Source organism: Urtica dioica, chromosome 9, assembly GCF_054948205.1.
Source record: "Urtica dioica subsp. dioica isolate 48M chromosome 9, U.dioica_male_clone48M_v1_H2, whole genome shotgun sequence".
Taxonomy (NCBI): domain Eukaryota; kingdom Viridiplantae; phylum Streptophyta; class Magnoliopsida; order Rosales; family Urticaceae; genus Urtica; species Urtica dioica.
Genome location: NC_142764.1, coordinates 24,590,790 through 24,608,055, shown reverse-complemented (window position 1 = coordinate 24,608,055; position 17,266 = coordinate 24,590,790). Strand labels below are relative to the sequence as shown.

General features: G+C 33.5%; 1 protein-coding gene across 1 annotated transcript; it reads right to left on the bottom strand.

Moving 5' to 3' along the window:
* Positions 1–7,445: 7,445 nt before the first annotated feature.
* On the bottom strand, positions 7,446–9,854 carry LOC149386070 (ARM repeat superfamily protein). The gene is made up of 2 exons (XM_089626794.1): positions 9,634–9,854; positions 7,446–9,557 (listed from the first exon to the last, which is right to left on the bottom strand). The coding sequence occupies exon 2, from the start codon at positions 9,441–9,443 to the stop codon at positions 7,707–7,709; it is 1,737 nt and encodes a 578-aa protein (XP_089482920.1). The 5' UTR covers positions 9,444–9,557; positions 9,634–9,854; the 3' UTR covers positions 7,446–7,706.
* Between the last annotated feature and the right edge of the window lie 7,412 nt (positions 9,855–17,266).

Below are 17,266 nucleotides of genomic sequence, written 5' to 3'. Positions count from 1 at the left end.
TTATAATTTAACGACACGGCAATCACACAGTGTAAAATAAAAACGACAAACAATATACGACACCTAAGCTATCTATGAGATTGATATCGTAATAACAACCTGCATTTAACAACACATGGATTTTATTTGTGGATACACGATTTCTAGAGGTGTCGCATCATTGTTTTGTGTTCCATAAACTTAGGGTGATATATATATATTAATGATGTTTATAATTTAGGGTTTACTATTTCAATAACAGAAATATAAATATATATATATATATATATATATATATATATATATATATTCACAAATATATGGACGAAGCCAGAAATTCAAGTTATGGGAGCTAATATGCGAAAAAAAAAAAGTTGAGAGGAGGTTGATTTGTAGATTTTTAAGATAAAAAAATGTAAAAACACGTAAAAATATAAATAAAAAATTGAGGGGGGCTATAACCCCCTTTGAATCCTTACTGGCTTAGTGCCTGTATATACACATGCAGGGACGGAGCTACAAGAGGTCGAAGAGGGCTCAAGCTCTCCTCAATTTGTATTTACACTTTTGACTTATTTTCAAATTAAAAAAATTCATTTTTTTACCCTGAAAGTTTACATACTAACCCTCTAAAGCTTCTTTTTTTTTTCAAATTAGAAACCTCTGGTGAGCTTCTTTGGCTCCGTCCACACACACACACATATATATGTATATATATTACGAGTCTATTTAACAAAAGGGAAAATAACACATATATACTCTGTGTTTTAGTGAAATATTGAGTTTATCATTTGGTTTTCAAAATTGTCGAGTTCATACATTCTGTTCAATTAAAATGACGAAATTAAACCCTAAAATGGATAACAGTGTCATAAATCTCCATTTCACTGATATTAACTCTTATATACGAAAAAACCAATCAAATCCAAATCAGAATCCTAATTTTCAAATTCCCAATTTTGATGTAAAAATAGTCTTAAATTGAAATTAAATAATAAAATTCATATATCCCAAATAGATGATTTCATTCTTTGTTTGAATTGCAACTCTGAATCCTGGATTCTCTTTTCGAATCTATGATTTTGATGATTATCAACTGTCGAGTTTTACCCATTTGCCTCTTTCTGTGTTCTTCACAATTAATAAGAGATTGTTGTTTATCTTTTAGTTTTTAAATAAATACATATATGACGCGAATGAATAAAAATAATTGGTTTTTACATATAAATATTAGTCAACTTTAATAAAAAGTCAATAAAAATAATATTCGTGATGTCTATTTCAAGATATAATTTCATCATTTTAGTTAAACAGAAAGTATGAACAGAATAAGATATATATATATATATATATATATATATATATATATATATATATGTCATTTTCCCTTAATAAAACGATCAGTGGGGGGAAAATTACAAGAGACAGAAGCAGGCTGTCTCTTGAGTTCTATATAAATGCTTGATGTCTTTAATATATGTTCATTCTAAGAGTCTAATAGTACACATATTTCTAATATAACACATACTTGGACTTCAATGGTATTCTTATCTATCTATTAAGTACCCCTAAAAGAGCGGTGGCTCAAGTTGAAACGTTTCGTCAATTTTGCTACTTGACAGGTGGGCTTTTTTTTTATCTTTTATTATTATTATTATTATTATTATTATTTATTTTTTTTTGCAGATTTTCAGTTCTTTTTCTTTTCCTTTCCCTCCCTCTGATAACATATGCCAATAGTACGTAAAAACTCTGATTAATAATCATCTATACACTTTCTTTTTAAATTAAAACATGTGCTCAAATCTTGAATGGACTATATCAAAGAGAGAGGAAAAATATGACAATAGTTAATAATAGATCAGTTCTATTTGAATAGTCTAAAAACTACGAATTGTGAAAGTAAGTTTTTATTTAATATATGTTAATAATTGCATATTTTATGCTCGGTATTTTTTTTTACTTGTTTAATTAACCAGGATTATTTTTTATGGAGAGTTATTAAATAGTAATTATATAATCCATTTATAATCATATATATACATAATAATACAACAAAACCAAAATTTTCTCATTTTATCCGATAGATGCCAAATCATATATTTTATTGATAAAATTATTGTACACACATAAAACTGTCTCATTAAACTAATTATTATCAGTAGCATTATTAGTATTATGACTCAGACTTCAAGTAGGGAGATATAAATCTGCCGCAATAGCCCTTACAATCATCGTACGTGCGTAGTATCAAAGCACTGATCGTCTAGGGTGCACAAGATTGCTATCTTGCTCGCACCAGTATTATTGTTTATCTCCGCGCCGTTAACATCCACATTATTCTTGCTTATTTCTCTGCCTGTAATTTCTTGTATTAGAATTAAATTATAAAATTGAAATTATGATAGTACTTACAGTCGGAGAGGACACAAAGGGTCAGGATGACGAAGCAAGAGAGAGTCACCAACTTAACATTTAGGTTTTGTTTATTTGAGGTCGCCATGGAACTCGATTTTCTAAAAGCTTTGTTACCGGGGTTGCTTTTAGGTTACAGAGTCACGGCGGTGATATGTCTGGTTCGTTTGCTGGTAGAGTAATTCCTAAAGCATTTGTAACAGTTCTAGTTTATTCACTTTGTTAACAATCCAGTAGTGTTATTATATATATAATTATATATATATATATATATATGTATGTACATATATATATATATTCACGTAAAAAATGAAAACAATTTCAAATTTAGGGCTCGGAAGTGTAAAAGCTCAATAGAAAAAAAAAACGTTTTGAGAGCTGAGTTAAAAAAATATTCAATCCGTTGTAATGACGACTGAAACAATATTACCGCCCAATCACTATACCTCCAAGTTCTTCATTTCAACGAAAAAGCCATGGTTTGACTATATTCGCTGTTCTTTTTATATAGCAAAGGCCTTAATACTCACAGATATCATAACCATATAACTTTTTTTTTTAAAAAGGGAAAAGAAAAAAAAACACACACACACACACACACACAGACAAACAAGAAATCATCTGTAATGTTATCATTTTTTTTTTTTTTTTTAACTAGTGGTTTGTGCACAAGTTCTAAATCTATTTACTTCTATCATAAGTGAGAATGCCCTCTTTTCTGTTCATAAGGTGAGCCAATCATGTAACAAGGCTATTTTACCATAAAATGAAATGAAGACAAATATGGCATACATCTGCATGGAATACCACAAGATGGAGGCACCCAAATTAATTAAACTCAATTTTTTTATTAAACCGACCGCCATCAAATCCTCTTCTTCATTTATGCTTTTAGAAATTATCGTCAGTATTCTAAAGGTCCTGCATGTTTGCCTATCTCCGGACGAGAAGAAGAACATGCCTATCTCAGCAATAGACCTTCCTCCTTGACGAAGAGTTCTCTAAATACACCGTCGGAATCGAGCTGAGAAGAGATTTGAATTCTTCATTTGAGGTTTGTTTTCTCAATTTCTTCAAGGGTTTTTTTTTTAAATCGGGGAAAGTAAATAAATCCGTAGGTTGGTTCTCTCTGGATGTCTTCTATTTTTAAATGAAATCCGTCGATATATTCTTCTTAAGATTGGGTGTGGTTATTTTAAGATTCGTGTGCTTTGACGTCTTGAAGAAACAATGCCTACTTTTCGTTTCCTACTTCGTTCGTTCACAAGGTACGGCCGTATCAACAGGTCTTCTTTGTCCAACATGCGCATAAATTTTTGATATTCGAATACAATATACGTCTTGGCTACATCGTAAAACTTTCATTTGAATTCTTTGCCAAATTTTGTTAACTATGCCTTGACATTATTCTTTCACATGATACGCACAAAAACCATTTTCTGCTCTTGTGAAAACTTTCTTCACGACGTTAATGATCCCGGTGTTTCGGTCAGATACGATGACCGTGTTATATCTTTCGACCCATCCTTCTTTAAGTTTTTTGAAGAAGTAAATCAAAGACTTGGAAGTTTTCGACTCACCGACACCAAAAACAAGTGAAAATATTTGTTCATTCGCGTCCATCGCGAAAGCTGTAAATATGCTGCCCTTGAAGAAGGTTGCATCAACAATAATGACAGCCCAACAATAGTTCCATCCCTCTCTGAACAGAGCCAAACAAACAAAAAAGTATATGAAATACTTTTGAAGATCAGTTACTAGGTCGATGAGAGAATCTGAATCATTTTGCTATGATATGTATTTGTATTTCGCACGAGAGGCATACAACGCATCCTCAATCCCATATAAGGACGCTATTGCACACTCTTTTGCCCTCCATGCTTTTCTATATGAAATACTTACTCCAACTTCTGTTTGCATGCGACTCTAGATCTCGTTGGGGTACAACTATGTAGACCTGGATCAATATAGTTTTGTTTCACCCTCTCTCCAACCAATGTTGCAGTAGCTTGTGGTTGACATTTTTGTCTGTCATCTGCAGAACAAGCGTGCTTTTGATCATATCCGAAGTAAACAAAAAGTTTGACACACTGTCAACTACATTTCGTTACTTGTCTTGGTTGATTTCGTGACTAATGTGTGTCACAGAATGGATTCATTTCGTGACTGATGTGTCACAAAATGCATCCACTGCGTGACTAATTTGTCACGAATTTGGGCAATTTCAGTACACATCAATTTCCAAACATATGAATACCGCTGCCAATTGGTTTAGAAAATTTACCTTCTAATTTCTCAACAGTCAGTGTTTTTCAGTTTCACTGTCCGGACCGCCCAATCACAATTTTGACTTGCACAAATGACATGAAGTTTGAGCGGAGATGTGTTCTTCGTTTTGAAAAAATAATGATTGTTGATTACATCCATCCTCAAAATCTTTTGCAAAACCATTTTGTTTGCATATAATTCTTTTTTTTACACTTATCGGAGTTCAGCAAGTCAGTATTGATATATATATATATATACACTTGGATTAAAAGATAAGTAAAAAAAATAGATATTGAAAATTCAAGTTTATCGTTCAACCATTCCCAAGAGATATGATACCAAATATCTAAATAAATTTAGGGAAAATATTTGTAGTATCTCTCGTGTTTAATCAAAATGCGAGATTTATCCCTTCTATTTATAGAAATATCAGATATATCCCTTCAGTTTAATATAAATGACACATACCTCCCTTAAAAAAATGTTATATTACAAATATCACCCTTTTCGTTTATTTTTTACAAAAAAAATAATTTGAATTCCCCAAAATACACTTAATAGAATAAATATTTATTTACTATTTTATTAAAAAAAAAAAATCAAAATCTCTCTTTATAAAAAAAATCCTTAACTTTTTATAAAGAAATTTTTTAATTTAATTTTTTTTGTATAGAATAAAAAATAAAAAATTATTTCATTAAAAGTATTTTGGGGAGTTCAAATTATTTTTTTGTCAAAAATAAACGAAAAATTGTGATATTTGTAATATAACATTTTTTAGGGGATGTATGTATATGTCATTTATATTAAACTGAAGGGATATGTCTGATATTTCTAAAAATAGAGGGGATAAATCTCGCATTTCGATTAAACACGATGGATACTCGTGATATTTTCCCATAAATTTATTATTAATATGGTTTTTTGTGTGAACAATGAGCTTCAAACATTGTCGGCCACAAAATTAGTTAAATGGAAAACGACGTCGAATCATCAAGAAGGAAGGCCTTCAAAGATGGTGCATGAATTCAACAATCAACTAATGACTATCTTTGACGCCCAACACTCGTCCACCATAGACACTCAAGAAGAAATTGCCCAATTTTGATATATATGAACAAAAACTTGGACAAACATCAAATTAGTCAGATCTATTCTTCCGGAGTTAGATCCTCATTCTCCAATTATGTTCGACAAAGATTGAACGCAAACATTAAAAAAAAAAAAAAAAAAAAAAAAAAAAAAAAACTAACATAGTAGGATATTTGTAGGAGTTAGAAGTGTTAAAAGCAGTATGTTTACAAGGAGCAAATGATCGATTCAGATTCTTTATGTGATACATTATGATAGTAGGCTCAGAAACTCTAATCTTACTTGAAAATCTCACTAAACATTAAACCATCAAATATACATTTATCGATTGAAATACCTATAGATGCTTAGCTAAATGACTACTAACAGATGGGAATCGGTTATGTAAAATGCTAATATGTATTTTGTTTACCAACACAAAAAAAATAAATAAATAAATAAAATTCAGAAAAATATAACTAATGAAGTCTCCTAACAAAATTATAATAATTACTTAGGTTCAAATTCTTTAAGTTGCAAAAATGTATGCCTCCTAAGATTTATCATAAATTATGTAATTTGGCTAATAATAATCAATAATCACTTAAAAAAAACTATAATAATTACCCCCGAAAAAAATTCCGGGTTTTTTTCCTGCGATATATGGGTATTCTGCTACGAAAATATTCAATAATGCCATCAATGCCAACTGCGTAGCTATATTAAAATCAGTTTATTTGAGGAAAAAACAAATAAGTGTAGGCAAGAAAATTAGACGCATTCTCCCAAACTCCATCGATTATACTTCAGCTAATACGCAATCTCACGAGCAGCAGATTCTCTGGTCCACGTTTCTTCCTTTTAATTTTGACAACCTATTTTAAAAATAAAGGACTTAATTTTGACTTTGATTAGTCAACTTAATATATAACACAACTGCTTTAAGGTTTTTTCATAAAGAAAAAAAAAGGCGTAAAATTAGTGAACAAAAGAAAACAACGTATTGAACTAAAAAAAAAAGTGAACTAAAAAAAAAAAAAAAAACCATTTGCTGAATGACTTTACTTGGAATTTGGAAATAGTGAGTGAAGTGATGATTATTTCAGAGACCGTTCGTAATGGAATGTCGTCAGAGCAAAGAGAGAGAGATGTAAAAGACAAATCTGATACGATACTCATACAAGTATATTTTTTTTTCTTTTGAGAATGATACAAATAAGTATATATTTTTTCTTTTGAGAATGATACAAATTACAATACAAGTATATTTTTTTTTCTTTTGAGAATGATACTATAGTATAAGTAGGAGATTTCTCACGCATCACTATCATGTTTTGTCAGCAATATTGGAAGAGAAAAGGCCTTTGACACTCACTACTCATATTCATCACATGCCATCTGGGCCTTCCTTCTATATGACTCTCTCCCTAAAAACATTCAATAAAACAAATTAATACACCTTATTGTTCCTTTTTTTTTATAAATACCTCTAAATTTCTTTTCTTTTGCCTGTGCGAAATGAGGAAAATTCATTTTTTGCGCATTATAATGGGCGTGTATGATTGCATGTTGTTCTGCCACTGTATTATTGTGCTATAACTATAAGTATGGTGGTCAGACGTCTTACTGAAAAGAAAATAAAAATGATCATTTTATTTAATTTTATATGATTTCCAATCTTCTCCACTCAAAGGTCACAGACTTATCGCAAATACTACGGAAATAAACCTGTGGATTATTACTTTCTCCAGCTCACTCCAAAAACAAAAACGTATACATGACAATTAAGAAAAAGTGATTTAAAAAATAAAATAAAAACTTTTGAGGAATGGGCTGGACTGGACCGGACTAAGATTTCGTAACGCTATCGTTGTTGAAGTACCAAGATATGAACATTATACAGTCACCAAAAATTAATTAATGTATACAAAAAAAGAGTAATTAATTGAAAGAACCGCCGGAATATATAATATTCAATGCCACAAGATCCCGGAGATCAGACTTCGGAATCTTCCGGCGGAGAGCTTCCTGACAAGCTTCTTGGCGTCGGAGACCTCAGCCTCGGCGAGCCTCTCGACATTCCGGACGAGGCTTCCGTTGGCCGCGATCTTCCTCCGACCGCTGTTACTTCCGGTGAGAGAGATGAGGAGAGAGAGCACGAGCTTTTTCCCGGCGGAGGAGCTTTCCTTGTCCGGACTCAGCTGCTGTAGAACGGCGGCGATGTTGCGATCGTCCTGAACGAATCGCTTCCGATTCTTCGGCACCGATACCATTCCCAGCAGAGCCTCGCAGGCGAGCTCTCTGACTTCGGAGGACTTGGAAGATTCCAGAAGCCTCGCGAGCTCGGTCATGAGCCCGGCCTCGCCGAGCGCGCGCTTTGCCTCCTCCGACGCCGCCGAGAGCTTCGCCGCCAGCTTCAGCGCCAGCTCCTGAACCGCCACGTCAGCGCTGCGGAGGAAGAACACCAGGTGCTCCGGGAAGGCGTTTTCCAGGAGGAGCGTCGTTTGTGCGGCGTCTCCGGCGGAGGAGAAGAACAGATCGCCGATGGCTTGGAGAGCGACTGAGCGAGCTTTGGCGGTGGAGTCCGACCGAGGCTCGATCACGCGGAGGAGAGATCTTGCTCCGCCGTCTCGGACGACGGATTGGCGGGAAAAGCTGTCCGCGGAGGCGATTATTCGGAGAAGCTCGATTGAGTTCACCTGAGCTGCTTCGTCTTTCGCCGATGAGCTTGCTAGTCTTGATAAGGACGGGACTGCATTCTCCTCAACCATGAACCGTCGGATCTCCTCGACTCCGGCGAGGTTCCGGAGAACTCCGCACGCCGCGGCGATCAATCCGCCGCCGGAAGATTCGTCCGAGCAGATCTTGAGCAGAACCGTAACGCCTCCGTGTGCTGAGACAGACCACGCGTTGTCCGAATTTTCCGTGACTTTTATCAAACACTTGGCGGACATCTCCCGAGCGAAATCGCTCCCGGACTCAAGGAGGCGGACCAGCGGCGCTATGACTCCGGCGGAGATGAGGACAGTCTTGTAGGCCTCGAAGCAGAGGATCTTCGACACCAGCCTCGCCGAGCCTTCACGGATTTCGCTCTCCGGAGAGTCGAGGAAGTTGACGATGACGGCGACGATGTCTCCGAGGTCGGCGACGACTCCGACGTACTTCTCGTCGTCCACAACGGCGGAGTGGAGGGAGGCGAGGGCCTGAGTCTTCATATCGGAATCGCCGACCTTCATCCTCGTCACCAAATCTCTGACGTAGAACCGCATGTCGTCCCTGCACGCGCCGAAGCTCGGCCGCGACACCACCAGCGCGGTGCCGCGGGTGAGAACGCCGGCGTCCAAGATCTCGGCGAGCTTTCTGGAGTGGTCGTCGAACCTGGCGGCGATCACGTCCAAATCGCTCTGCATCAGAAGCTTTCCGCTGTACGAAAGATCGACGCATCGCCGGGCTAAATCGTAGCACTCCGCCACCGTCTCCATCAGAGAGAGCACCACCGCCGCCACGGCGGATTCGCCGTCGCAGCTCTCCAGCGAAGCCAGGCTTGAGGCCAATCCATCGAGTCTCCCCCGAATCGATTGCCACTTCGCCGCGAATACCTTCGTCGAATGAGAAAGGGAAATCAGGGAAGATAAGAACTCCACAGTCTTTCGGAGGCTTGAATCTGAGTCCGTTCGCTCTTCTTCTTGTTCCTCATCTTCTTTTCTCATCCTCGCTCCTCACGGAACAGCGAGCATCCTCCGCTCTGGCCAAGATTCCGGCGAGGCTCGATTGGCGTTTCGTGAACAGAGAGAGTGAGAAATAGGATATCTCGTGGTGACAATCTTATCAACAACAACAACAAACAAAGAGAAATAAATTTTCTTTTTCTCTGACTTTTTGTACTTTACTAATACTAACCTCGGTTCTTCTTCTTTCTATTTTCTACTGCTTTGCATCTGAGAGAGTATCACTGAATTGGATTTTTTGATTATTTAATGTAACTTTACTGTGCATTTACGAGACGGACCTTAATCTGTCAGTCACAGACTCACAAGTCGCAGCACGTTAAAACAGTCTCTTACGAGGGGTATTTTCGTCACTTACACGAGGGAATGAAAAAAGAATAACTAAATAGTTATATAGCGTGTCTCGTGCTGTTGGAGGTTGGAAACGTATTTAAGGGAAGGAAAGGTTATCATTGTCTGTGAATGAAAATTTAATAAACATTTACTTTACGTTTGTTTGTTTGTTTTAGTTTTTAACTTTTTATATGTTAATTTATTATTTTGGTGGAAAGTGGAAACAGGAAAACAAAAAAAAGTGGTCCTAAAAATTGAAAAAGACGAAATGAGATTTAATTCGTATTATTTAAGTGAAGCTTTTTAAGTGGAAGTTATTTTTTAGTTTGCTCATTTATCATGCTCAGAAGCCAAACTCCTGCCTTAGAAGAAATTTCCTTTAAATGTGACAATTGTAAACGCAAATGAGGCTTTTAATGTGACAATTGCACAGGTATAACAAGTATTTCGATCCACACTATATTTGAGTAACATGAGAGAAAACAGAATCAAATTTACTGTAATCTAGCTTCATTTCTTATAGTGAATGAATCTAGCATTTCACTATTTATTCAATTCTATGAATGAGTGGAACTTTAATAAATAAATTAGTTTATCTAGATACAAAAAACCTCAAACATATTATATATAAATATTTTAGATATACATAAAACTGTTAAACATTACTCTAATTTGGTGAGAATTAGTTTTAACGTGATTTTTTTTTCTTTTTCAAAGATCAAAGTCAAACTACATTACCAGAAAAATTCTATTTTATATACTATGTTTTAGTTCTTAAGCTGATTTGTTATTACTTTTTTTTTTCTTTATAATGTGCTAGATTCCTATGAAAAGCAGCCGGAAAACAAATGACAGTGAGTTTTAGGATTTAGTATTTTATGTTAAATATTTTGGATTATTTTTGCTTTTGGTAATGGAAAACTGTATTATTTATCCAATCCTCAATCAATATACATTTTTTTTTATAATGATAATAAATAAATAAAAAGTTACCGGGTTTGTAGTTTTTAGTAATCATCTTACCGGTTGTTTATATTCATCACCCGCTTTTGATTAGAATCCAAACTACTAAAAGATGAAAAGTATTCCTCAAAATATAGAAAAGTAAGTTCGTCAAAGCGATAGTTCCCATTTCTACTTGGAACACATTAATTATGTATAGTCGAATGGTTTCTCTTATTTCCATCTATTTTAGTGTATGATCTATATATAATTTATACATGTATTATGTACAAGAACGGCCCACTCACATTCAACTCGAGTGGTGAAAGAAACAACACCATTAAATGAAAGTTGTTGTGTATACTATACAATAACATTACATGACATAGACAGAATGTTTTCTCCTAAAACGTGGTTAAAAGAGTGAGAGATGAAGAAATACACATTTTACTTGTCACGTACATATATAATTCATTTTGTGCCTATATAGCTAATTCATTGTCACTTTTACTCATTTAAGTGTTTGATGGAATCATTATGATAACATTCTAAAATTTTAAATTCAGAAAATAAGTTTTGAAAAAAACTAATATGACTGAAAATAGTATAATTTTGTACCTTCCTGTCAAAAAAGGTCCGAGTAAGAGGTTCCATGAGCATACAAATAAATAAACGATCAGTGCCATAAGGCAAGATTCGAAAACTACCGACCATAATCGAAATAATTAGAGAAGTTTCCAGTTAAATAAACTTCTACACAAATACACATGCAACACTAAACACCAAATTATTGTCAAATTGTGGGTCTGGTCGATCCACAATCTACAAATTCATGCATGATGAAGGGGAAGGAGAATCTGTCTCGCACATCGCACATAAACACACCCCATCTTCATATAAAGTCATCGAATTCAGCTAAAACGAACGGTTATTCTTAGTGTAACTAGATTCGTTGTATTCAATCTAGTTACATAAGAACAATATGGCTTAAATCTTTGTTGTATTCAATCCGTTGTAGCTGGGATACTTACATTTTTACCAAGACAATTGCTGAATTGATGTAACACTATTGTCATTAACAACATATATCAGATGTGTAAGGCTGAGTTCCTCCACCGTGCTGGGTTGCCACCCACCTTAGTATGATATTGTCCGCTTTGGGCCCAAGTCCGCACGGATTTGTTTTTGGGTTTCCTTCCCAAAAGGTCTCATACTAGTGTAGTTAGGCGTGGGTCTCTTATATCCAATGTATTTTTTGCATTCACTTCCGATATGGGACTTTGGTTTGCATCCCAACAAGATGAAACGAGCTAGTAGCAGCAAATAAAGTTGGCAATCTTAGAACTTTATATGAACTCTTAAATTTATGTTATTGTAACTTTTTGGGAAGCAATAATTTGAGCAATCAATCGAGGTCTTAATTACCTCTCCAAGTAGTGGTTAAGCAGGGATGCTAAATGACCAATAAGAGGAAAAATTAAGTAGGAGCAAATAATATAATATAGGACACAAAATTATTGACATTAGTAGACCCCAATAAATTAGAAAACTAAGCACATTTTGGACCACCATACTCAAACTTTGTTTAGGTGAAAAGCATTGACACCTTCGTTATTGTTTCTTATTTATTATTCGTGGATACTCTCTTTATAAGAAATCTAGTCTAAACGTTTGTTGTATTTAATTTGTTATAGTTGGTATACATGAGATGGGTTTTCACTGAGTCAATTGCTATAACATTTTTTGTCGTTAACAGTATATATACAATGAAATGAGCTGGTAGCGAATAAAATTGACAATCTTAGAACTTTATGAACTCTTAAATTTATGTAGTCGTAACTTTTTGGGAAGTTATAATTTAAACGATCAATCAACGTATTAATTACCTCTCCAATTAGTGGTTAGATAGAGATGTAAATTAAATTGACGAATAAGAGAAGAATAAAAAAGGAGCAAATAATTGAATATAGGATACAAAAGCATTGACATTAGCATACCCCAATAAGCTAGAAAAATAAGCACATTATGGACCACCACTCAAACTTTGTTTAGGACTTTAGGTTAAAACAAGTATAATTTATAGCTCAAATGCATTTTATGAAAAATAAAATAAAGAGGGAAAGATTAAGAAAAGAGTAGCTTTAGGTGCTCTTAGCATGAAGATAAAATGGATCCCACAAACAAACCATGTGAAGGCCTTGATATATTAGATGCCTTGAGCCAGCAGTTATCTTTTACATACACGAAATAGTGGTGAATATATATCTATATGTCCAAAGATAAAAAAAGGCTAGAAAAATAAAGGTGTTCTTTTTTCCTTTTATACATACCCTTTATGAGAACTCAATATGATATGATGGCCAGTAAATTCGGAGGAAATATTTTAGTTCGCTTGTTTATATGTTTAAAATAATACATTCATTCCAAATAAATCGATTCTTCCCATGTGCATATATTTACATTTTATTTTGAGGTGTTTTGGAAGATCTTGTGAGGGCAACACATTATATAACCCCAAAGCTAGCTTTTTTCTTGTCAAGATGACAATGTATTTTAATTAAAATGGGAATATTAAAAGCTATCGACAGATTGACCCCCACTATTCCTACCTTGATATATAAACTAAAATCATAGAAGATAAGATGCGTGAGTGAATAGTTTGTTTTCATGTGTATTTAAAAACAAAATTAAACACTACACATGCTAATACCCCAGAAAATGACAAATGAGAATATTATTAAAAAAAAAAAAAAAAAAAAAATGTCCAATTATTTTTCGTGTCATACACTCTGCCTAATTAGAGGACACTAAGTGCCAATTATTCTGGCACTCACGGACTCTTAATTAATTCTCTTTGAACCTTTTTTTGACGTTTGGAGAGCATATGCGGAGTTTCACCAACCGTTTAAGGATGATCATTTGGCTTTAATTATGCTTAAAGTGACCCAAAGTTAGATTGTTTTTATTGGCTGAAAAACTCTTTCCAGTTTCCACTAGTTAAAAAAAAGTAGGCGATAATTCTTTTTGTGTCTTATTCGGTGAATTTGTTCACTTATTCATATGCCACTCTAGCTAAGATTGAAGACTCGACATCCCATAAATTCAACTAAAATAAAAATAAAAATCGTTCGCATAACAGATCATGTCCTAAATCCTAATGTCCTATGGTTTTCATTTCTTCACGTACGTATAGAAAGTACGTAAATTATATGCGCACATGGCCTCCAATAAATTCTTCGGAACTCGCAGTATTATAATTAAGGGTTTATTAGATATATAGTTAAATTTACATTTTCACATTGTTATATTATCAATATTTCGTATATCTTAAATAAATAGTCATGTTCATATATTTATACGGATAAATTGACGTAAATACTAAACCATTTTATTTCAATAAAATAGCAAATCAAAAATACTACGTCATCTTTATTTTTTATGACTATTTACCTAAAATTTATGAACTATATAGCAATCTCAAATATTTTAGTTGGTTAGTTACCTAATTTTTTGTATAATTAATACACATAGTCCCTAAACTAGATTTAGGGGGGCTAAATATCATAATACAATTTGTAAAGGTAAAAAATTAAAAATAAATATTTATAAGAGAGGCTAAAATAACATTCTAGAAGGGTTTTAAACAATTAAAATTTATAATTGTTGAGAAATTTAAGAGCCATCAACTACCAATTTTATAATAAATTTATAATATTAAGACTATCAAAATAAAAACATAATAACCTTATAAGGGAGTAATTGGAAATTAAATGTACAAATAAACAAATCATAAGGACTAAATTAAAATACCCAAAAAAAAAAAAAAGTTGAGGAGGATAACCTAGATCCGCCCCTTAATACACGTTTATAACATCTTTACTTTAAAAGAGCTGAAACATCATGTTTGGGCAACATATTTAATTATGACATACAATTAATGATTGGTGATAATTATGGCTTCAGCCGATTGAAAAAAAGGTTTCTGTTTATTGTTGGACACTTGGACACATATACATATAGTTTATAGGGCCATCTACGGAGCTCAAGATATTATGGTTTTAACTGCCTTAGTCTATGTAAGCTTTGTTTTAATGGGCATGAGAGTGTTAGGTACATATTTGCATGCCAAGCCACGAAAGCGATCGATAGCAATTGTGACGCCTTTGAGTGGACAACAAGGGATATACACTCGGTTCGTTACAAGATGTATAAAAACTTGGCTTTGAAGAAGAGATATTAGAAATCCCATGTGTGTACAATGCTTAGATCCTCGATCCAATTCCTATGAGTTTTGCATTACCAATATATTATATATGTGATTGTTATATAATTAATATTGGCAACAGCCTTCCAAACACGAATGACATTGCATGAATTAAGAACAATTTCTATATCTTTATTTTATGCATTGTTTAATGATCGCCGTAGCTATCTAACCAATTTCAAATTTGATTTTAAAGAACTAATCAACGTTTTGTTTATTTTTATAGGTTAGTCATTTACCAAAATTAACGTATAAAAATGTTATGAACAATTATATAAAATACTATCTGATTAATGAGGTCACATCACTAAATAAGGCTAAATTTTAAATATGTTTGAAACGTTTGGTAGATTGCAAATCCAACGTTTCAAGTGGATTAGTCCGTGAGATTTTTCTTGTTTAATTGCTATCTATTGTATTTGTACATCTTGTCACACATATTGTCCCATTATTGGTAAGTGACATTGTGTTTTTGTGTAAACAAAATTTCAAACTACACTCACAAACGAAAAAAAAACACTCAACTAAGCAATTTAACATGATTAAGGAAAACATAACGCTCTAAACTAAACCTGGGCATTTGGAATAGAACCGAGGCACAAATATTTTCCTTCTGGCCAGTTAAAGAGAAGGTTAAGATTCCTTCCGGTGGCTGTGATGAAATGGAAGGAAAATTTTCATTGGTTCAGCAGAAGGCATTGGAAGTGAGCAGAAATGAAGAAAATTGTTGATTCTCCTGACACGCAGTAGTGTTTATTTTTTAATTTTTAATTTTAATAATGGGTCGTTGAATTGGTGACCGTTGCAAATCCAACAACTCAAAATAAATGTTTGAATTGAAACGTTAGAAGTGGAAATTTCTGCCCCGAAATTTCTATTTTATACCCAATGAAATTCCAGTCAACATTAAAAGGAATTCTTCCTTCTAGTTAAACATGCTATTCCGAGCCCCATAAAAGTAGTAGTGGTTTACTCTTAACCACTACTTACTTGTTAGGATTCGTACTCGCATTACATTTTTCTCTCTGTATTAATATAGAAACACTAACACCAATATAAGTTTCTCGTTAGATAATTGTTATAATTTTTATGTTGGTAGATGATTCTTTCTTTTTATACTTTAAATATTAAAGTTATTTATCAAAGTGATTAGAATCCATTGAGTTTTATTCGGATGAAAAGTGTAAATTTATTTTATTTTATGTTCAATTGTGTTATTACTAAATTTATCTCACAAGTGATGAATACTCATTTTAAGTGACATGACTGTTGACGATAAAATTTTAGAATCCTCTCGTCAAATAGTCACGAATCTCGATGAAATTCAAGTTGAATTTATAGAAATATGGTTTTAAATTCTTGTTAAAAAGTCCAATTTTCTTTTATATTTAATATAAATATAATATGAAAATAAATAGATTTTAAAATTGAATTAAGGATCGATAGTTAAATGGCTAGAGAATAGAGAAAGGTGCAATGGAATAATTGTACGAATTATCGTTCAGATCGAAATACAAAGAATGAAGTTGCGAGTACAAGAAGTAGTGCATATAATTTCGGATGACATATTCGGCCTTACATTTATGTATTTATCTTGAAAAGCTTTCATTAATGGAACCTCACGCCTTATCCTTCGAGTTATTTATCGGTCAACGTCTTCATATTGAAATGAGCTTAGTTTACTGGTTTAATTCCATATTAACTGACGGTATATCATTTTTGCTGAAGTGTCTCTTGACACCTTGACCTATGTCATCGATTTTATAAAATCTTCTTAAATAGTACTATTATATTTATTTTTTCGCTATTCATTTCATGTGTACAATTCTACAATTCGTTCCAAATTCAATTGATCTATTACTTCACCTTTTTTTTTTCTTTTCTTTTAAGTATATCACCTTTCTTAACAGTCTCATATCACGAGGGCTCATCTATGCATGTGAATTTTGCTATACAAATATCATCATCTTACTTACAAATCCTAATCATACATCACATTTTAATCAATTTAATGTTCGGCTTCCAAAAAAATCATGTACATGTAATCTTCTGAAAAATAACAGACTAAAATAAAGTGATCGTCTACCAATAATATTTGAAGTCGCTCTCATGAAAAAAAAAATATCGAACTTGTGGTACAATAATTTTGCTGCTCTAACTTCTAACAATAAGATAATAGACTTGATTTGTTTCAAAGGATTTGCATGTCTGGTCATTGTAGATCTTGATTGAGATGTTTCAAAAGTAGCTGGCAATCTCGGTTATG

Coding starts and splice junctions, on each gene's coding strand:
- LOC149386070 (XM_089626794.1), bottom strand. CDS start 9,443: ATGAGAAAAGAAGATGAGGAACAAGAAGAAGAGCGAACGGACTCAGAT.